Below are 22,968 nucleotides of genomic sequence, written 5' to 3'. Positions count from 1 at the left end.
TGTTGCTGTTCTGACTGTGAACAGATCTGGTGGTGGGTTACAGGTGCGAAGCTTCCATGGCTGCTGCGTTTCGCCGGCGAGAAGGAAGATGGTGGCTTCCATGGTGGAAGAGGTTCTGGTGCGGTGGCTTGAACGGCGTTGGTGAGCGGCGCACACGTGCTGGAAACTGTTGGACAAGGAAAAGTGGGATCTGTTAGGTTGTAGAGTGATGAAAGTATTCGGCCCGTATTTTTTTTTTAATTTTAATCAATTTTCTACCTCAGTTGCAACTATACCCGAAGCAGAAAGTTCAGTTCTGACTTTTTTTTAATGCTCATTAGGCCTCGGTTGTTTATAGAACCGAGGCAGTAGATTTGATGAAACCGGTGGTAAAAAAGTGATTTTTTTGGCCTCGGCTTTATATGCCTCAGTTTTGAAACCGGGGCAGAATAGTAAAAATAACCGCGACCAAATCCCCTGTTTGTACTGGTGCATTTTGTGTCTATAAATGATAAAGATATTATATATCTTTTGTTTTTATTTATATTAATAGCGATATCATATATTTGATTCTTTTTTATTATTATTATCAAATATTCTATTTTATTTGGTTTTTACTTTTTTCACTATATGATGGAATATTGTACTCTATATATTGAATAAGGTTCTAATAAATCGTAGGCAAATAAGCTCTCTTTGAGTTGTTTTTCACCCAAACTTTTTTTTGTGCGTTTTTTGTACGCATTCTTTATTCTTTCTCTCATGGCTTACACATATCTAACATAGTATCAGAGCCTCGTTAGAGCGTATCTTAGCGAACTTTTTTGGACATTTTGTTTCACCCGATATCGGACCGCTAACAGACTACTCACTAATTTCTTGTCCCATGCACGAGATGAATATATCTCGGCGTGAAGGAGTATGTTAGAAGTCTCACATCAATTAGAGATAAGACCAATTCATAATAAGTGAGGTGCAAACCTCACCTCACAAGCCGGTTTTGTAGAGTTGAGTTAGGCTTAAAAACCCGCATATTTTTCTATTAATTGTTATTTATTATTAATGATATGAAAAGTATGGAGAAAATGACTTAATGAAAACATTTATCGAATGTGATATGATTGGTCCGGGTGCAATTCTTTAGGAGGATCTATTTGGAGCCACCATGGTGGTTTTGTTCTTCAAAACAAAGTTGAAGACAGTGCTGAGTGCATGCAAGCAGAAACATGGGTGAAAAGTATAAACCATGGATCATCTTTCTTCATCTACTGATAATCACGGTACATAATTCGATGCCAATATTTTCCTTCTTGAGATCTTGTTTCATTCCAATTTCCACTGCTAATTATTCTTCAGCTGATAGCCAGTATTCTTTGTTGAACTTTTGCAGTGTTGTAGAGCCAGGGAATTGGTTGGAAGTGGAACAGAAAACAAAATCATGGAAGCAATCTCTGACGAAAATCATGAAACAGTGCACAAAGAAGATGCACATGTTCATACCCACATGGATCACATGCACCCTTCTGTAATGGTGTTTCTCACCTTCAAAGATTTGAAGGTTGGAAAAACAATGGCGGTTTACTTTCCAAAGAGGGACCCTGCAACCTCCCCAAAGTTATGGCCAAGAGAAGAAGCCGAGTCACTCCCTTTCTCATTGAACCAACTCCCAAACCTTCTCAAAGTCTTCTCTTTTACTCCAAACTCTCCCCAAGCCAAAGCCATGGAAGACACCCTCAAGGAATGTGAAACCAAACCCATCAAAGGAGAGGTAAAGTTCTGCGCCACCTCTTTAGAATCCATGCTTGACTTTGCTCAAACTATTCTGGGCTTCACAAACGAACTTCAAGTTTTCACCACCTCCCACCAAACCAAATCCAGCGTCACTTTCCAAAACTATACTTTGGAAAAGATAGTAGAAATCCCAGCTTCGAAGATGGTGGCATGCCACACCATGCCTTACCCTTATGCTGTTTTCTACTGTCACAGCCAAGAAAGTGAGAACAAGATGTATAAGGTGGCACTTGGTGGTGAAAACGGGGATAGGGTGGAAGCTATGGTTGTTTGTCACATGGATACCTCCCATTGGGGTCATGCTCATGTTTCATTTCAAGTCCTCAAGGTTGAACCGGGAACCACTTCTGTGTGCCACTTTTTCCCTGCAGATAATCTCATCTTCGTTCCCAAACCTCAACATCACGGTCTTGCAACCATGTGATCTGATTATGTTGTGCTTACTTTATGTTTTATTGCTACAATAAGTGCTGTGTCTGGAGCTATTAATTAATACAAAACTTCTAAGCGCACCTATGAGTGTAATAAGTCATGAAAAAAAAAATATTACTACTTAATAATCTATAATATATTGAGTTACATAGTCCTTTTCGATGAAAATAAGAGAAAAAAAAAATAATTATTTTTAATAATTGTTCTTCTCTTTTCAGTAATTTCTACCAATTGTCACGTGGAATTGTGACTGGATGGAAGATTGATTTGGGCGATTTGAGTAATACAAGCTCTTCCGTAGTTAGAAAAAGTTTCAGACTTTCAAATTGGATGCAATAAATTTTTACCAAAATTTAATTTTTTGAGACCGAATAGTGAATGATATATATATATATATATATATATATATATATATATATATATATATATATATAATTTGAGGCATTCAAATTCCTTATAAAAAAATAAAATATAAAATAAAATTTTGACAATTTTCTTTATAATCTGAATTGACATTTTTTAGATGGTTTTAAAATATAAAAAGAAATAAAAAAATAAGAAGCCACTTAGAAAGTACTATTATATATAAAAAAAAAAGTCAAAATTTAGTTGATGTAATATATTTTTCAAAAAATTATTTTTATTGTTTTTTATTTTAGGTTTTGTACCGTCTAAGGAATAACTAATCTCAACATAATTATTTTGATTCTGACCTGATAAAGATCTATTACGGGTCGAGGTTACCTTTCAGGGTTTGGACCGACCTAAAGTAGGTAAAAGGCCAACCTCAAGAAAGGATAAGGATATGGACCGACCTTAGATCGATCTTGAACCGACCATGAGGAAAGATATGGACCAACCTTGAACTGATCTTGATGAAGGATATGGACCAATCTTGGACCAATGGAAAGATATGGACTAACCTTAAAATGACTTTGATGAAGAATATGGATAAACTTTGGACCAATCTTGAGAAAGGATATGGATCAACTTGGACCGATCTTATATCCCCTGGCATACCGCGTTCCAACCATCGTGCGCCGTAAAAACTAAGATGGGCCTAGGCCTAGCGTCACTCCACTTCGGATCCAACCGTTGGCAGCCCATCTCATGCTCGGTCCAATGCAATGGCTAAGAGGTTGAGCGAACCTCTGTTGGGATATAATTACATTATTTAATAGAAAAAAAAATGTTAATCCTCGTATAAATTTTCTCCTCACTAGTATGCTACTTATCGGTAGGGATGGCAATGGGGCGGGGCGGGTACGGGTATCATGATCCCATCCCCATCCCCATAATAAAAATTCATCCCCATCCCCATCCCCAAACCCAACGGGTATACAACTTTTGACCCATCCCCATCCCCACCGGGTAACGGGTATTTTCTTATACCCATACCCATACCCATTTTTTTATTGTTCCATATATCAATTAAATATTTTTTATAAAAAAAATTTAAAAATCACACCAACGGAATCATGATACTATCAAAATATTCAATATTAAAATAACATACTCTTTTTGATTTTCATGATGTCAAATATTAAGAAAAATATTATAATAGTATAAATCTCAAATTAAAGTATCAAATAACAACTAAATAAAATTCAAATAATTATATAAAAGCTAAAAAATTACACATTACTAAAATTTTATAATAACCAAAATATTTATTAATTTTACAAATGATCAGTGGTTTCATTTGCATTCGATCCACCTACACATAGAAAAAAAATGAAAAATTAGATATGATATAATAATTGAAATTGAAAATTTTAATTACTAGAATATAATGTACCTTCTTCATCAGATTCATTTTCACTCATGAGAACATCTTTTCCTTTTAATTTTTTAACACCTACAAACACCAAATGTAGAATATTAGATGAGAATTCACAAAAAATACTAACAAAAAATATTAATAAATTTGAGTAACTTACCTAGATGGTTTGAGTTCCATATCCAACTTCTTGTACACATCAAAGCCTCTATAGTAAATAATTAAACATTATTATGAAACAAAAAATAAATAATAAATAAAATTATCATAAAGGAGTAAAGATAATTAAATGTGTGACCCAAATTTGAGAATATCCATTTGAACATAACATAACGGAAAAAAAAATGTATAATTAAGATTATGATAAAAGGAAAAGTACCTTGAAGATCTGCTTAAACCTTAAAGAACAAGCCAAACAATTAAAAGAGAGTAAAAAAGTGTATAACCAAAGTAACAAAAAGAAGAGCTACAAAATAAGAGTCAAACATTTTCATGAAAATAAATAAATAAATAAAGATAATCAAATGTGTAACCTAAAAATTATTTCATAGAATGAAATTGAGGAACACCTATTTGAACATAACCATGTACAGAGAGTAAAAATTATGTAATAAGAAGAAGAAAAATTACCTTCAAAATTAAATCTTGAAAAACAAACCAGACAATTGAGAGAGTAAACAAAGTGTATAACAAAAAACAAAGAGAATGAGAAATATGTTATATATATATATATATATATATATATATATATATATATATTATATATTATATTACTATGTATATATATATATTATATGTGTGGATATCTTATGTTTATATATATATATAATTATTTATATATATTATATTATATTATATATTATATTATTATTACTATGTATATATATTATATGTGTGGATATCTTATGTTTATATATATATATATATATATATATATATATATATATATATATATATATTTTATAGATATATATTTATTTTAAGTATATATTATATTATATTATATAATAATATAAATATAATAATATATATTATATTATTATGTATATATATTATATGTATATGTGTAGATATTTTATGCTTTTATATATATATATATATATATATATATATATATATATATATATATATTTCTTTTAAATTTTTATAAATTTGTCATGTTATAAATTTGTTTATAAAAGATCTCACTAGTTAAATGATTAATTTGTTTTATACGTATATATTATATATATTATATTATATTATTATGTATATATATTATATGTATATTATATTATATATATTATATTATATTATATTATATTATATTACATGTATATGTGTAAATATATATATATATATATATATATATATATATATATAAAAGTATATTTTATTTATATGTATATATACTATATTATATTATATTATATTATATTATATTTTATGTGTAAATATATTATTTATTTATATATATTTTTTAGATTATTTAATAAATTATAAATAGTTTAGTAATTTAAGCGGGGACGGGTATTTGGGCGGGTATATATATATCCCCATCCCCAGTTGAAAATTTCGGGTATTACCCATACCCATACCCATACCCAGTCAAAGCGGGGATTCCCCGTCAAAACGGGGACGGGTTCGGGTGATACCCACGGGCACGGGTTTATTTGCCATCTCTACTTATCGGTATATTCTATAAAACTTAAAAAAACATTATGAAAAATATTTGAAATATTGATGTGAAAATTACATTAAAATATATGAAAATGAGTTTAATACTTGCAATTTATTCCAATCCATACAAGTTTTATCTATTCATTTTAAAAAAAAGCATATAAAAAATGTCTTTATTACGCGGATGCAATAAATAAATAAATAAAAAATCGAAAAAGGTGACATAGTAGAAGTGGGTAGATATAGGACACGCTGTACACGCACAAAAAAAAATTGTAACCTGTAAAAAAAAAAACTCATCTGGTAGCTGTCACGTGCCTACATCAACCCTTCTCAGTCTGAATGTTCCTCAGTTGCAGAAAGAAAATTTTTGTAAATATTATTTCTTAATTATAATATAAAGATTTGGAGCTTAAAATATTAGAATATCAAATTTTAAGTTTAATTCAATTTTATTGTATTTCATTTATATATAATAATTATCCAAATCTCTAATTAACGCGCAATTTCCAACGTGAAAAAAAAACTATAATTTAATAAAAGCAAAGAATAAAATGCTTCATAAAAGTAAGTTTGCGCTTGATTTCAAGTTATCATCTTTAAAATCATATCTAAATACTTTTACTAAATTTTCATTTGTGTTGAGTCAATACTTGAAAGTTTAGAAGTTATTCTCCGTTAAAGTAAATTTAAATAATTAACTTAGTATCAATGAAAGCAACTTGAATATTTTCCAATAGTTTGGTGATTAAAAAGGTTATTATGTGTTTAAGCAATGGTTGAAGATGTAGTGGCATTAGCTTTGTTTGTTGGATTGAATGTGTCTTCAGCTCAGCTGCCATTCTATGAATTGTATATCTCAAAATCTTTAGCCAACTGTCAAAGCTCAACCACTTTAACTGATACATCATCTTTCTCATTTTCAAATAAATACCAATCCAATGTTGCACCTTCTTGCACCATAACTATGTGCTTCTCAAGGAACACACAAGTCATAACCCTATTTAATGTTTCTTGCTCAAATGAGTATTCCATCTACACTTACACATTACTCAAATTTAATGTGTGGATGAGATGCTCATTTGGGCAAGCAATGTTAAAGAGTGGAAGATATAATCATCATCAACACAACATTCACTTTTTTTTTATCTTTACTATATTCTATTTTGGTATTACAAAAATGTAGTGTAAAAATATCTCTCTTCTTTAATCTATTTATTCATATCTCTCCTCCTTAATATATTTTTCAAAATAAAATCGTGATAGATTCATCAAATACTAAAATAAACTATATATTTTAAATATGATGAGTTCAAAGTGTTTGAGAAGTTCTCTGAATTTTAATTTCTAGCATTATTGTTTGATGCATTTCTCTCTTTCTAAAATGTGTCGGCATCTTTAGGTTTCTTTGATTCATTTCTTAGGAGAAATCAGCTTCAATGATGATTCATTCAAGCCTTAATGAGAATTTACTTTAAAAATTGCTTACTTTGTTTAGAAAACTTTATTATTTTTTTTCAGGTAAGAAGAGAGTGAAATGTGCATTATGGAGATGAGAGTGAAAGAAGGAAGAGGAAGCATTGAGTGAAAGCCAGCGAGTAAAGACAAGATTACAGCTATAGAGCAGAGTACAGATTCAATAATTGCATATATTCATTTCAGTCCTTCTATTTTAGATTTAATAATTATTACAGGATAAGACTGACAGAAAATATCAAATGGGATACATGATATAAATTTTGTAAGAAATTAAAAAAAGAAACAGAAATTATTCGTAATTATTAGATGTCTTTAGAATATTTTTATAATTATATTCGTAATTATAAGATCAAATAAAATACTAGTAACTTCGGGTAAATATAAAGAAAAGAAGAAAGTTTATGGGTCATTAATGCATTATTTAAAGCGAGGACTTTCGGTTAGTCCATTTTAATTTGTCTAATTTTAAAGCGAGATGATTTTAGTATTTTAGTAAGTTTATGTAGTTTAAATATGAGGATAAATTATTTTGCTGATAAATGAATTAATTACATATAGGGGAAGCAGAGTAACAGGTATAAAGGCATAAGTCCTCGTTTATTGAGCACATTAACATAGATGACGATCGATCTTTCGACCAAAGACATGTTATTAAAGATTTTTAAGAATTATTTAACACAAATAGAATTTGATTTAACATATTAGCACATTATTATTTTTATTTTAATAAAAAATTTATTTAATTTTTTTTATTTTGTTGTGCACATATTTATTTATTTTAAAAAAATTTTTGACCCAAAATAAAAATATAGTTTATTCATTATAGTTAAAAGTTTTTGACGAGAGACTTGTGATACATGAAAAATAATACTTAGTTTGTTGGAAAACCTGCCACCATGATCTTGTATTTAGTTTCTTGTATTGATTGATAATATGATAAATGGACCAAGGAAAAAATATTGAAAATTTCCCAAATATGTGATATATATGGGATAATATGAGATATTCATGGTCAATTATTTCTATCATAGAGGTTGTTCATTTGTCCTTCAATTTTATAATTGTTGTATAAATTTTGATACTGTAATCTGATATAATTGACAACAATTTATTATAACGATTACTCTGTGATAGATAAAGAATTCTCATATATACTTATGTTTTGGATTATCAAATCTGATATCTTCTACATTATGCAATTCCAAAGTTTAAGGAGGAAAGGGTTTGAAACAAAAAAGACATTAAAAAATGTGACAATGACGAAAATGTTAGTACTTATTCCTTCTCCCGCATTAATTTTATAGCCTAATCTTAATCAAAAACCATGTTAAAGCTTAAAATAATACCACAAATCAAACTGAACAAAACATTAAAAAAAACAATAAATTAGTAGTAGCCGGGCCTCAGTTATGAACTTAAGCTGTGACTCGGGCTGTCCCTAAACTTCTCAATCTGCACGCAAAAAAGAGAGAGGACTAATGAGAAAATATATGATATTTTATGATGAGCATGAACAAAAGACTCTGCAATAACAAAAAAATTTTAGATAGATTTTCGCTTATGATATAGAAAAGTGAGCTACTACATTACTGTGTTAGAAAGTGCATATTCATGAAAACATATATATTAAAAGTGCAAACAATGTTTTTTCAGTTGCCAAAAATTACATTCTAACGTACTCCATGCTCGACGTGAAGTGTCAAAAATTACATGCAAGCTAAGAATTTTTTTTTTAACAACATATATATATATATATATATATATAGAATCTAAAAAGAGTAGGTTATATATTTTTTTGTCTATAGCAACATTTATTATTAAAATTGTTACTGTAATATCTACAAATTTTCTATAGTTACATTTGTTAAAAATGTAAGTAAAAAAATGTTACTAAATACATTAAGTAGTGCGTGAAGGAACATGAACAACAACAGAGTGAGCTTTCTGGTTGAGGGGGCTTCTCCCTACACCTCCAATGATTTCTCCTGTATCCCCAAAACCAAATTTATTTTTATGTTTGTCTATGGTAAAAATTAATAGTTACTATTTGTTTTTCACCGTTGCACCCCCAAAACCATGCACCCTCACCCTCTGCACCCCAAAACGCACCCCAATAAAGCACTGACGCGCAACTCCGGAGGCCAAATCTTCTCCATTTGCAGTTAAGTAATGTTATTATATTTTAATTTTTTAGGAATGGTTGTATATTTTAAATGATTTTAGCAATAGACTACAATATCCGTTTCATCAAAATTAATAAACGGTCTTCGTTTTAAAATTGCACCGAAACGGTTTTCCAAATCACTTTGAAACATGCTTGAAATGGAACACACATTCTGTTTTGATTTTTTTTTTCTTTACCAAAACGGATTGTGAAATCCGTTTCACGAAAAGCTGAAACGGAATACACAAGCCGTTTGTTCTTTTTTTTTTGGCTGAAACGGAAGACAGAAACTGTTTCGTTTTTTTTTGGCTGAAACGGAATACAAAAGCTGTTTCTTTTTTTGATTTTCACTTAAACGGATTCTGGAATCCGTATGGGAGGACGGTGGATTGGCATGTGGTGAGAGAGAGGAGAGAGAGAGGCGGCAATCACCTTTCTGTTTTCACCCCAAACTTCATTTTCATCTCATATTATTCACTAACCTATGTGTCACGCTATTCTCTTTCTCCAAGCTCTTTCTATTTTAAAAGGAAAAAAATGGAAAGCATAAAATATTGCCAAGGTGAAGAAAACGCAGAGTGTGGAAAAATCGAGTTTTGGAAGTCTTACTTCTTATAACCTTGGCAAAAAATTAGTCATTTTTGGAAAATGGAACGAAATCCGTTTCGTAAAAAAGTGAAACGGATTCTGTAATTCGTTTCAAGAAAATTTAATTTTCTTGAAACGGATTACAGAATCCGTTTCACTTTTTTACAAAACGGAATTCGTATTCCGTTTCTCATAAATTTTAACTTTTTTCGCGAAACAGTTTACGAAATTCGTTTCGTAAAGATTTTGTTTTTTTGAAATTGAATGTGGAAGCTGTTTCATAGTTTCTGAAACAGAATATGAAGTTGGGTGTGCAAAAAAGTTGGCGACGCAGTAAATACGTGCTTACTCACCTCAACATTAAATAAAGGTATAATAGTAAAATTTGGGATACGGAAAAACTGTTGGAAGTGCAGGGAGAGGCGCCCCTGGTTGAAGAATCCTCCAAATCAATATGGGCTATCACACAAGGAAGCCCAGCGGGCTTGGATCCAAACAAAATTATCTGTTTCGACCAAGAAAAAAAAAACTGATTCAACCCCTGGGTTCTGACAAAATAAACCTTAAAAAAGAAAAAAACAGAAACTAATTGTGTATCTTGTTGGCTTTACGTTTCTGCAAGTACACAAACCGTACTACCGATTCAATGGGCCCCAAAATATAAAAAGAACAACACGTTTTGCTTATATTATTATACAAATTTCTTTGTTTTGGAATACCATCAACAGTTAATAGTATATTTATTTACAAATCAACATTTTCTTAGATGAGTGCAATGATATATATTCTAAACCAGCTTGAGAAGTACAAGAAGTTGTCAATGTCATGAGAAATAAATTAAGTTTTTTTTTTCTTTTGATGATTTTTTCTAAATTGCTAACTGGTTTGAGGAGAGAAAGGAACCAAGAGAGAGGATTATTTCACAGGAAAACATATATCATCTTTCCTTCATCCACATGGAAGATTAAATTGCATCCTCTCATAAAATCTTGGTCTAAAAATTAATAATATTATCAGAGTTAATGATCAAAACAAAACACACCATTCTCACCAATTTATACATCTTCTGAAGACTTCTTAACACATTTTTTTTATAAATATGAATACTGATGAGTAATCATGACAGGCCAAAAGAAGCATCATGTGTATTGATTATAGAAGTTCTGCAGGCACAGATATATATGCAGCAAGAAAAGGATTATAACCATAAAGAGACATCTATTAATAAAAGGGTTCAAGTGTTCAACAGAAAGAGTGGTTTTAGAAACATGAATAACTCTACAAGATATACTAAAGACCATGATGTTCATGGGTCATATACTATGTAGAGAGATACGTGTGTCTTCCTTCTAACCATGAGCAAATGATTTGAGCTTCAACCCTTTATGGTAGTTTGTTCAGCCATGTGTTCCTGTTCCTTGAAGCTGTTCTATTTTCTCGGCCATGGCATGCTGCTTCTGGTCTCTGGACACAGCATGTGTGTGATATAATATGAGATTAGGTCTTATATCAAAGTCCCGAACAAAATGATCCTTCGCTGCATCTGATTCTTGTGGATCTTGAGCGAGGAGGTCTTTGATCGCTTCAGGCATAGCTTGGCCATTCATCATGTTCTTCCAATAGTCTCCCATGTCTTTTCTTGCATAGCTGAGGTTAACAACCTATTTCAGTCGAAAGAAAACAGAAACATCATCCTTAAACAACATAAAAGAGGCTTCGGATAACACAGAATAATAAACTTTCATAAAACCTTACCAGGAGAAGAGAGAATATTACGAAAAAAGCTAAATGAGACTTCATGTTTTTGCAAAGATACGAAGTTGTTCTCATTGAGTTTGTGAAGGCTAGGATTTTCAGTCTCTGAACATCCTTTTTATAGGCCAGAAGTGACCCTCAAAGAAATGTATTTGTGTCTGTGAAAAAACTTAAAAATAGGAAGAGTAATTAGAAGGCCATGCTTTCCCAAAAAGAAAAAGAAAAAAAAAAATAGTGGTTCAGAACAACTTCTACATTCATCATTTAGGTGCGTGCATTTAAGTTCCAATAGTTCTTGCTCAGTTTTCTTTCTACCTTTAGTAAATTTGAGTTACGCTAATTTTTTATTGCAAAGTAATGATATATACTCCACTAATGCAAGGTGAGGAAACAAAAATGTATATATCAGAATTCAAAATGGGACAACAGAAAGTTGTCTCCTTTAGTTTGTGTGTTTAGAAGAAAATTAAAAAAAAAATGGTGAGAGATTAAGATAATTATATATTATGTATCAGATTATAATGGAATTGGATGTGATTATTAGAGAACTTTATAGGGTCGGTGGCAGTGCTTCTCTACTCCACAGCATATGTTTGCAGAAGTCACGGCACTTCTTCGCTATTGCTATATTATATTTCTAGTAATCATTTCAACTTCATTTAAGTAAAACATGTGAGAGATCTTCATTGAGTTGGTTGGTAGGAAAAGTATATATCACTAGATATATATAAATATATATACATAAATATATAGTTAAATTACGTATAAGAAATATGTTCCGATTCCGACCCAGATTCGTTTGACAGTTATCATTAGGAATGAACTCCGAGTTTTTGAGATGTTGTCCACTTTAGAGTGTTTGAGCTCTGTCACAGTTTTGTTCTTAAAAAACGCATGGAGGGAGGTAAGAGTATTTAAACTTCGTTTGATCTCGACTCCTAAGTGATGTGGAACTGATTGGGTATACCGGAACAAAATATTTCATATCAATAGCATAATTACTTAAAATATTTTGTAAAAAAATTCTCTTCTTTCCTTCAGCTGCACAATTGCAAAGGCTTTGTTTGAACATTAGAATAAACATGCAAAGTAAGCAACATCATCACAACCATTTTGTACACAAATTCTGTCTTATATGCAAATGCTGTGTTTCAAATATTGGATTGACTTTGGAATTAATAATCATGACTGTGACCTGTGTATAAAGTTAGTCATTTAAAAATCCTAATTTTGACACGTTTATATAATTCAGACGCTGATATTTTATCAGTAAATTTTGCAGCAAAAAGTTGTTGTTTTCATGTTCTTGGTATTGGTCTAATCAGAAGTTTCATCCAAGTATTGCATTGAGTTAACATAAAACTAGGTAAAACTAGAACAAGTTCTTGTGCATTCGATGAACCAAGCCTCAAATATCAAAATTGTACATATTTTGAGGAGTAAGGGGTGTAAAGGGTTTACTAATCATGCTTACATACCAAAAACGCATCTGAATATTGGTTTATTAGTTTTTAATTGGCATAGTGTTGCCCCAAGTAGCTTATATATTCTTCTTTTCTACAACAAAAAGGTATGTAGGAAATTTCGTAACCACCATAGATATACAAAATGAAGAAAAACATTTAAGAAGAAACTTGTCGTTCAAAAGTTCAAATCAGTATAATTATTATAACCTTATTTTCTGTATTTCGAACAACACGAAAGATGGTCATATTCAAGACTGTTAGAAGATTTATCAAATCATTTCAAGAAAGACAAAATTCTGTTGAATTTTTTGTTTTATTCTAGCTTCAGTTTTATATAATATCAGTCATACACGAAAATTTCCATACATATTTCAAACGTATCAAGAGTAAAGTTCGTAACTAATTAACATAATCTAATTATACACATTATATATATATATATATATATATATATATATATATATATTAGAAGTGGCTTTAAGTGTAATTCAATCTTACAAAACCGACACATAATGTTTAAAAAAGTTCGCTAGGATAGGCTCTAACTTGACTCTATACTATGTTAGAAATGGACTTTAAGCATAACTAAATTCCACAAAATCGACTTGTAAGATGAGATTTGCACCTTACTTATATATTATGAAATTGTCTTATCTCTAGTCGACGTTTTACTTTCAACTATGTCACTCTTTGTTAATACAAGACTTTAAATGAAAGCACGTTTGTATACAATAATTTTGTTAAATATATCAGACTATTTGAAATAGGGTTTTTCCAAGAGATTCATTGAGAGAAGCCGTTATGAGATAAAGTTGAGAAGACGACAAAAGCCCAGATAAATGCTCCGTTGGCATTTTCTTCAAAGTCAACTTGAATGTGCATCACTTAAAAAAAAAATGATTATGATGCCTATAAAAAAATGGAATAATTAAAAACTTTATTTTGTTTGCTATAGGTTGATGCGTGGCATGTAATTAAGCACTATTTTTGTGAAGATTGGCTTGTGTTTTTCTGTGTCCTGTGATGGATGCGTTGTGATCTATCTGTATGCTAAAGTCAACTTAGTTTCTGCATCAGAATAGCTACTTGTCTCTATAACATATAATTTTCCCAATGGAGTTTCAATTGCTTCAAATTCTTAATTCAATAATGTGCTATTATGTGGTTGAACACACACTGCATTCTATTTTTAATTTTTTTTTGCTTTCAAAAATCTGAGGCTATTTCATCACCCAAAATTAAATTGCCATTGACTATCTCTTCAATTTAGAAATAAATCTTGTAAGTTATTATGGCACCAAAAGTTGCGTACGTCACTCTAATTAAACAATGTTCATTTTTCAACTCATTACAAAATATATATACAAGGGGAGAGATAATTATAAGTTTAGAAGCAACCCATTTGGCAAGTGCTTTTCCATATTATTGGTTAAGCAAAGTTTAGCAATATTATTTGGGAGGATTAGAGAATACTTGGTTAGGGTATAAACCCTAGATTGGGAAGTTGTCGTGTGATTTTGATATAATAATGTTAAATTTTCAGAGCAAAGGAATATCTATGGACGGATACGTATCTATATAAATGGCACAGAACAAGAATGGAATGCGAGTTGGAGAAGAGAACTAGAGTCCTCATTGGCTCATATTAGTTTATGAAATCTTACTCATAATTAATTTGGATAAAGCTACAAGCTTGCTAAGATTTTCAGTTGAGATAAATATTTTTGTTTCTTAACTTCCGCATGAACCCTATATAAATTTATAAAAAATAAAAAGTCAAACAATCTTATTTAAAAGTGTGCATAAATTGGCTTAAATTTGTAAAGAAATAGTTTACATCATTAATTGTTTAATTTTCTCTTGGTTAGTTAAAAATATGGTAGGATCATGCTTTAGATATGTACGCCTACATTCCATATATTAACAATACCGATTATTGAAATATTATTATTATAATTGATGGTTATTTATTTTATTATAATTAGGTGATATATTCTACTCGTCATTTTATATAATTATTTATTATTATTGATGGTTATTCATTATTTTTTGGTAGCCTAATTAAAGTTATGTTTTTTTTTGTCTATTATTCTATAGTCATTGAATTATTTATTAATGTCTAGTTTTATGATTGAAATGTATATGTCTTGTATTGGTATCATATATGTTGAAAGTCTTGCCTCATATAAAAATAAAAATAATTTACAGTATATAAATGAATGAAAATATCACCTTACTCATTAATTTTGTGAAATTGAATTAGGGTTGAAGTTTCAAACTCCCTTTCTCGAATTCATTACCAAATCCTTTTTCCTTCAAGAACAAAAAGATAGGTATGAATATCTTCTGCTGAGCATTAAAAGTACACTCTGTTGGTATTTTAAATATTTTTTTAATATATTTTAAAACATTAAAATTATTAATAATCAGTGTATTATGAAGGTACAATAGAGGAACAACACACAAAAATCCGGCCTGAAAATCCAAATTGTAAATGTTACTAGGGATTAAAAGTGGAGCAATTACACCGTATTTATTTTCTCCCTAATGTAAGAGAGTATTGTGTGTGAGAGAAAAAAAAAAAAAAACTTGCCTACACTATCTATTTAACTTCATAAAACAAACCTAATAAAAAAAAATTACAGTTACTTCATATGTTCCAATTTAATGATAGCTGTAATAATTATGTGAGATATTGAAGAGAAAGAAATTATATAAATAAAGGTTTGATTTGAGTGGTTTGTGTGTGGGATGAGCTAAGGCTTGAGGTGCATGACAGTTGCTGCAGATTCAACAGTTTTTGGCAACAATTTGAGTTTGCCACTACATGGGACGCACAAAGAGTCAAATGATCTGATCAACAAACACATCATATTAGTCAAACATTGAGGAAAGTATATGAATCAAGAAAAGTGATCTATGATCTGTTCCCACTATTCCCACTATTCACTTTAATAGGTCAAAACTAAATGTGGCTCCTTTTTTCTTCTTCCTCCATTTCTTTTTTCATTATTACCCTGTTCATCTGAGAACGATTGCCAGCTATAGCTTTCTCTAACATCATTTTTCAACTCTTTTCTTTTGCCTTTTTGTGCAGGATTAGTACATTGCACAAGCCACTGCTGCTGTATAATGATAGCTACAAAGAATATAAAGAAAAGCATCTACATTTTCAATTTACTTATAAATATCGTACATATCCATAACCCCGAGAAAATGAAAAACAAGGAAATCATATAAAATGTTGTGGTATATCCAACAAGTCTCACACCGTTTAAGAAACCATGATCACAAGTCTAAAATATTGTTCGTTTTGGAGTGTTTGAATTCTGTCATAGTTTTGTGTTTAAAAAACTCTTCGAAAGATAAAAAAAGATAAGAGATTTTAAACTTTGTTTTACCTCAATTTCTAAACAACGTGAAACTTATTAAATATATCGAAACAATATAGAAAATAAGGAAAGGGACAAAAAGATTTGAATTATCGCTGTGGGAATGTGTTATGTATATAGTACTTAGTATTATTGAGGCTGTTCGTACCAAAATTAAAATTCCATTTCTGAAAGTGAAATTAATACGTTAGCTAAATTTCAAATTTTATTACATTCAGAAATAATTTATAACACAATTTTATTAAACACACAGCGACCTAGTAAATGATCTATCAAGATTATCAGTTAAAAATAAAGATTAGAAAGATTATAATTTAATATATATCTGATAAAAATATTAAAACTAAGTGTTTGCAGGAAGAATGGAAGAAAGGAGATTCTTAATACCATAATTTAGATATTTTTAACTGTTTATCTATAATAATATATAAAGATATAAAGAATTTTTTTTTATCTATATTTTAAAATTTTAATTTTTCGAGAATTATCTCTTTTGTGTTTATATTTTAAATTTTAAATTTTATCTTTTAAAATATAATTATTTATTAAATTTTTAAAAATTAACCGTTATTTTTACAAATTTTTTATAAAATCGTTTATCTCTATATTTTTATTTATTAATTATTATTCTCTTATTTTTTTAATATATTTTATTTTATTTTTAATAAATATAATTTTATTTTATATATTTAAAAAATCATACACAAAGTTAGTGTTCAAATAAAAAAAAAAAAACTTAAAACGTAAGTGAATTGCACTTTTTAATCACCTGGTTGTTATTATTCTTGGTTCCAAAACGCTCTTTTATCCCTCATAATTTCGTAACTTTTTCTATTCCTATTTTCGTTTCAGATAATTCGAATATAAAAACATTTTTTTTTATAAAAAAATCAATTGATTATACATTATTGTTTATTTATCCATCAAGTTCCATTTTCTCTTTCAAAATATATTCTGATTTTATTTATTTGTTTAATATTTTAAAACTCAAACATCATTTCAGTGTGGTAAAACGAGTTATTTTGATCTATTTTAGCGAGGTTCATTGTACATAAAAAAAGTTGGAAATCTTAGTCAGTGCCATCAAATAACTGATTGATAGACTAATCTATTAGTACTTTTTTAATTTTTAATGAAATAAATTGAAATTAAAATTATTATTTTTAAATATTAAATTTATTATTTAAAATTTAATTTGTAAATATTAATAATTTAAATTTATAACTTGATGTATATTTATATATTTCAAATAATATAATAAAAATTAACTTTTAGATTAATTTTTAATTTAAAAAAAAACAAACTGATATTTTAGCTCGCCCTGTTAATTTGACAGGTCAATTCAAAATGAGATAACAAATTAAAAATACTAATTTAAATGCGAAAACTTGTATGTAAAATAAATTTACATTTTTGAAAACTTTATCAACTAGAAATTTCTAAATTCAAAACTTATTTTTGTTATGAAGGAAATTAAAAGAAATGAAAACTTAATTGAGTTTTTTTAGAGAATTGATAAAAATAAAAAATAAATCAAGTGTTTTTTTTTAATTCTTTGGACTATGTTAAACAACAAAACGGGCCATAACATAAATGGCCCAAAAATGACCGAGATCCAATGGGCTTGGAGGAACAAAACCATCAATCTAGGTGGGGACGAACTGAAGCTTAGTATCTCTGTTCCATCTTTTTTCGGAGTTTCAGCAATGGTTCCTCAAGCTTTGTCAGTGCCCGCTAGCGCCAGCTTCGCTATAGCTTCTCGCTCCAGAACTCCCTCCCACGTTGTATTTTCTCACAGGTTCATATTCACATTACCCAATTCTGCTTTCTCTCTTCTTCTTTTTTTCCAATTATTTTTCATAACCTGAAATTTGAACTCCCATTTCACCAGAAACCCTTGTTCGGTAGCTTCTTCTTTTCCAAGCCCATATGGCAATTCATCAGAAGTTGGTAACTTTCTAAATTGACAACTTTTGCTTTTGGACTGCAATTCGAGACTTGGTGGATTTTTTATGCTTTGATAGTTTAACTTCGTTTTGGGTGTATTACTTTCTCTTTGCGTCTGCTAACCCTATTTTTAAAGCAATAATATTTCGATTCGTGTGAAATTGAACTAGTTTTATGATAATTAACTCCCTTCCGTAATTTAAGATTTTTAATCAAGAGTTTAATTTGACCGCAATTCCACAAATTAGCAATAACAGTTACTGCTCGTTGTATGACTAGGATTTTTACTTGCTGCCCAGGTTTCTGAACAATTGTTTCCTTATGGTTCACTAATAACTTGAAACTCTATGAACTAAATCCTATAAACAAACATGCAGTTTTTTCGTTTGCGTATTTAGCTACGAGTTATGAACATGGATACACAAAAATATGTTATCGTATGTATATTTTATTTTGTGTAGGGTTATCAAGTAAAAGCGGGGGCTTTCCTTTAAAATTTGATGAGAAAAATATCCATGGTGCAAGCACAAGGTAAAGTTTTGTTCACTTCCTTTTTCAGGCGCTTCGTGTATTATGTGGTTGTTTGATAGGATGCATGTGAATACCTATTGTTGACCATCATTCTTTGTTCAAGGCCTGATTTATCTATGATTACTAACTGGAAAAGGGAAGTGAACTGTGTAGAGGTGAATTAGGTTATGAAGGAGTGCATTTTGAAATACTAATAAAGCTGTAACGCATCTGTTAATAAACAGTGGCATGGCAATAATCATCATGACCTATGTATACACTTAGTTTCTGCAAGTTTCATTGTAGCTAAACTTCCGATTATTTTTGTTAACTTTTTGTATTCTCTCACGGACATGCACTTAGTTTGCCTGCCTGCATTTTTGTTTTTAGTAGTGAATGGATAAAGAACTCATTGATGTTCCAGTTTACTTGTAGTTATGGTGCAATTGAGGCCAAGAAGGGGAATCCATCAATAACACCAGCAGTGATGACTCCTGGAGGACCTCTTGATCTGCAATCTGTTTTGTTCAGGAATCGTATAATATTCATAGGGCAGCCAGTCAATTCACAAGTGGCTCAGAGAGTTATATCACAGCTTGTGACTCTTGCTACTATTGATGAAAAATCAGATATACTGGTTTGTTATGCCTTGACTTGTTACTTTTCTTCTTTCAGTTGTGAAAAGGGATTTATATCGTGCTCATTGTGTGACAGGTATATATAAATTGCCCTGGTGGAAGCACGTATTCAGTATTGGCAATTTATGATTGCATGTCTTGGGTAAGATCAAAGTTTTAATACAAACACACAAGCACTCGTTTTGAGTCCAGTTACATTTTCCCTCCTATTGTAGTTACTTTGATTCCGTATTAGATGTCAATGTTTCTACCTGAAAGAATTTGGTGACTCCATCTTTCAGATAAAGCCCAAGGTTGGTACCGTGTGTTTTGGAGTAGCTGCAAGCCAAGGAGCACTTCTCCTTGCTGGAGGAGAGAAGGGAATGCGCTATGCAATGCCAAATGCTCGCATTATGATACATCAACCACAGAGTGGATGTGGGGTAAGAATGAAACCTCTGAAATTTTGCTACAGAAACCAAGAATTCATAAAACAGAATAATCTACCATACTAATTAAATGCAGGAAGAAAGTAATAAAAATGAAGTGATAAGTTATATCTTAATAATAATAGTAATGTTGAGGTATGAACAAAAATTGATCTTTGCACCATATAGTATATGAGGAAAGTGGTCAAAACCACATCATGTTCCCCTTCCTTCTTACTAGTTACAATTTTTTATGAAACTAGTGGACCAGAGTTTCCTGACTTGAGATTGGAGCTGATGTTCGAATATGTCTGTTAAGTAGACCATTACTTTATTTGACAAGTTGCAATGGATCATCAAAAAGTTATATTGGAAGCCTGATATCTTCCAATCTGAATGTCATGTTTGAACTTTGAAGTCATCTTCCACGTTAATTTTAATGCATTCTGAAATTCGAAATTTGAATTATCACAGCATTTACAAATGAAATTTGATTGATGGCATCTAGGATCTATTTTTGAGCATTATGTAAACTTTTTTTGGTCAATACACAGTAGATATTGTTATTCTGATTGTTCTTAATCTCACTACAGGGTCATGTTGAGGATGTCAGACGCCAAGTGAATGAAGCTGTTCAATCTCGCCATGTTAGTCTTTCTCCCTCTGATTTGCACCATTCTAACAATTTGTGGACAACTTTAATGCTACTCTGATCTTAGAATTCCATTTTTCTGCGTGACACTAAAATCTTCAATTAACATATTTTCTTCATGACGTGCCCAAGTTACCGTGGCTTCTTTCTCCTTGTCATAGCTTTATTTGACAGTTCTTGGAATGCTATGCTCAATTCACTCATTCTATTTGGATTTCAGAAAATTGACAAGATGTATAGTGCTTTTACGGGGCAGCCATTAGAGAAGGTGCAGCAGTACACAGAGAGGGACCGTTTTCTGTCTGTTTCTGAGGTAATGTGAACTGTTTTCCTGCTATAGCAGTGACATAAGAGTTCATTGAATTGGACAAGTTCTCACAGAAACCAAAAATTGTTGTATTTCTAATATGAAATAAAATTTAGAGGAAAAGAAAATTAAGTAAATGTTTCAGTTAAAATTTGTATTGTCTGGTTATTTTATACCGCGTGATTGACTTAATTAATCTATAAAATTAATGCATCTCAAAACACTTTTGGTTCCTGTTATCTAAATAGTCTTTTTGCTTATTTTCTATGAGGAGATTAATAATGTGTTTAATTTTCTTTGTTTCCTCAATTTTTATATCTTACTGGATGGTTTTTGTTATTGCCTTTTCTCTGTGCAGGCTTTGGAGTTTGGTCTTATTGATGGTGTCCTGGAAACAGAGTATTGAATTCAAATTATTTGCAGGATATATATCTTAAAGTGGTTGAAAATGTGAATTTCTGTCAAATTGATATTGTAGAATTTCATTAATTAATGATAATTTGCAAATGTTGAGAATTATATTTTTTTTCTCAGTTCCCCCCGTAGTTGCTATTATTGAAAATTACTTCCATGGAATGGTTTGATCACAGTGTTTACAATTATGTAGTTCCTTTCATTTCGTTACTTAATCTCTCTCATGTTTCCTTTTTTTCCCATTTTGGGGTATTCAATATAGTATTAAAGAGCTTCTGAATCATCAAATGACTATTATATCTTTGTTAATTTTGTCATAAACATAAATAAGTTTCTTTAGATTCTGCGATACCTTTCCATCTTTACTATGTCATAGGTACTTGAAAATTTACTTAACATGGATTTGTGAGCATTAAACCTTAGGCTAAAACAAAAGCTACTAATTAAGAGTGGTGTTATCTAATCACTAGTCATATTTTAATTTAAACAAAAACATATATAAAGTGTTAATATTTTCATTGAGGATATTTTAATTTGAACAACTATTTCATCCTGTTTATAAACATATAAAAACCACTATTAAATAGTTATCATTTCTCTTTTTCTTTATAATTTTGAGTTTCCTTTACCTTTAGATAAAGATAGAATGGATCCTTCTTCCCTCTCTCGTGAACCAAACAAAAAATATTTATCATCTCTTTTAATATAATTATTTTAAGTACTATTTCATCTTGTGCCATTATAATAAATACACACACTCACACTGACAACAATAACTGTTTCAAGTTTTTTAATTAACTCCATATCTTCTTTCTAACTCCATCTATATCTTACACCAAACTTCTATTTCACGTGTATATATATATATATATATATATATATATATATATATATATATATATTGAATTACATATTTTTTAAAATATATTAAAATATGAATAACCTTATATTTTTATTTGATGTTTTTGATCAACTTTGAAAAAATTGTTAGATCAAGTGCTTTATATGAGTTCAAAATATATAACTATTAGTTAAAAAACAATAATTGTAATCACAATTATGTAGAAGAATGGATAAACTAATATTTTATATAAAACTATTAAAACCACAATAATGGAGGTAAACTACACAAGCTTATCACGTGCACTTGTCCACATGTGAAGCAAACTTTCTACTTTTTTATTTTGTTAGATGGGCCTTATCTACTTTAGTTTGTGGTGCTGAAGACGGGTATTACCTATAATTAATTACTATTTGCAATATTTTGTGAGTAAAAATAATTTGTTCTATGCGTGCACTTAAACTTATCTCAAAACAAATTATAAAAAATCTTTCTTAGAGTTGACAAAGCCCGATTGTAGAGGAGTTTTTCTCTCCAATGACGAACGTTTTTTAATTGATGAAGCCGTACATCACTTTCTCTCACTATTAAATGAAGATGCCTTTTAACGTAACTGTACATCTACTGTAAATTAATTTTTAATTTAATTTTTTATTATCTTATAAATTTAAATATTTTTAGTCATATTTCTACAAAGAAAACTTATTATACTAAATATTTAAAGTATTTTTTATTTTCATCTCGATCTGTATTTTTATTTTCTGATT

At 29.8% G+C, this 22,968-nt stretch overlaps 3 protein-coding genes across 3 annotated transcripts; 2 read left to right on the top strand and 1 right to left on the bottom strand.

The window, feature by feature from the left end:
* Positions 1-1,063: 1,063 nt before the first annotated feature.
* On the top strand, positions 1,064-2,282 carry LOC114170464 (BURP domain-containing protein BNM2C-like). The gene is made up of 2 exons (XM_028055950.1): positions 1,064-1,259; positions 1,370-2,282. The coding sequence occupies exons 1-2, from the start codon at positions 1,206-1,208 to the stop codon at positions 2,192-2,194; spliced, it is 879 nt and encodes a 292-aa protein (XP_027911751.1). The 5' UTR covers positions 1,064-1,205; the 3' UTR covers positions 2,195-2,282.
* Positions 2,283-11,070: 8,788 nt separating this feature from the next.
* LOC114170032 (organ-specific protein P4-like) lies at positions 11,071-11,876 on the bottom strand. The gene is made up of 2 exons (XM_028055498.1): positions 11,628-11,876; positions 11,071-11,533 (listed from the first exon to the last, which is right to left on the bottom strand). Exons 1-2 carry the CDS (start codon positions 11,700-11,702, stop codon positions 11,270-11,272), a joined length of 339 nt encoding a protein of 112 aa, XP_027911299.1. The 5' UTR covers positions 11,703-11,876; the 3' UTR covers positions 11,071-11,269.
* A 6,248-nt stretch (positions 11,877-18,124) lies between these two features.
* LOC114168680 (ATP-dependent Clp protease proteolytic subunit 6, chloroplastic) lies at positions 18,125-21,570 on the top strand. The gene is made up of 9 exons (XM_028053583.1): positions 18,125-18,283; positions 18,377-18,435; positions 18,894-18,963; positions 19,378-19,579; positions 19,657-19,722; positions 19,862-20,002; positions 20,581-20,634; positions 20,860-20,952; positions 21,305-21,570. Exons 1-9 carry the CDS (start codon positions 18,192-18,194, stop codon positions 21,350-21,352), a joined length of 825 nt encoding a protein of 274 aa, XP_027909384.1. The 5' UTR covers positions 18,125-18,191; the 3' UTR covers positions 21,353-21,570.
* The last annotated feature ends 1,398 nt before the right edge of the window (positions 21,571-22,968 follow it).

Source organism: Vigna unguiculata, chromosome 11 (genome assembly GCF_004118075.2).
Source record: "Vigna unguiculata cultivar IT97K-499-35 chromosome 11, ASM411807v1, whole genome shotgun sequence".
NCBI classification, from domain to species: domain Eukaryota; kingdom Viridiplantae; phylum Streptophyta; class Magnoliopsida; order Fabales; family Fabaceae; genus Vigna; species Vigna unguiculata.
This window is presented reverse-complemented; position numbering and strand designations above follow the sequence as displayed.

Excerpts from the sequence above, each read along its gene's own strand:
- LOC114170464 (XM_028055950.1), top strand. The coding sequence starts at position 1,206 with ATGGGTGAAAAGTATAAACCATGGATCATCTTTCTTCATCTACTGATA. Across the intron at positions 1,260-1,369 it reads TTCATCTACTGATAATCACG|TGTTGTAGAGCCAGGGAATT; the intron begins GTACATAATTCG and ends GAACTTTTGCAG.
- LOC114168680 (XM_028053583.1), top strand. The coding sequence starts at position 18,192 with ATGGTTCCTCAAGCTTTGTCAGTGCCCGCTAGCGCCAGCTTCGCTATA. Across the intron at positions 18,284-18,376 it reads CACGTTGTATTTTCTCACAG|AAACCCTTGTTCGGTAGCTT; the intron begins GTTCATATTCAC and ends CCATTTCACCAG. Across the intron at positions 20,953-21,304 it reads GTTTTCTGTCTGTTTCTGAG|GCTTTGGAGTTTGGTCTTAT; the intron begins GTAATGTGAACT and ends TTCTCTGTGCAG.
- LOC114170032 (XM_028055498.1), bottom strand. The coding sequence starts at position 11,702 with ATGAGAACAACTTCGTATCTTTGCAAAAACATGAAGTCTCATTTAGCT. Across the intron at positions 11,534-11,627 it reads TAATATTCTCTCTTCTCCTG|GTTGTTAACCTCAGCTATGC; the intron begins GTAAGGTTTTAT and ends CGACTGAAATAG.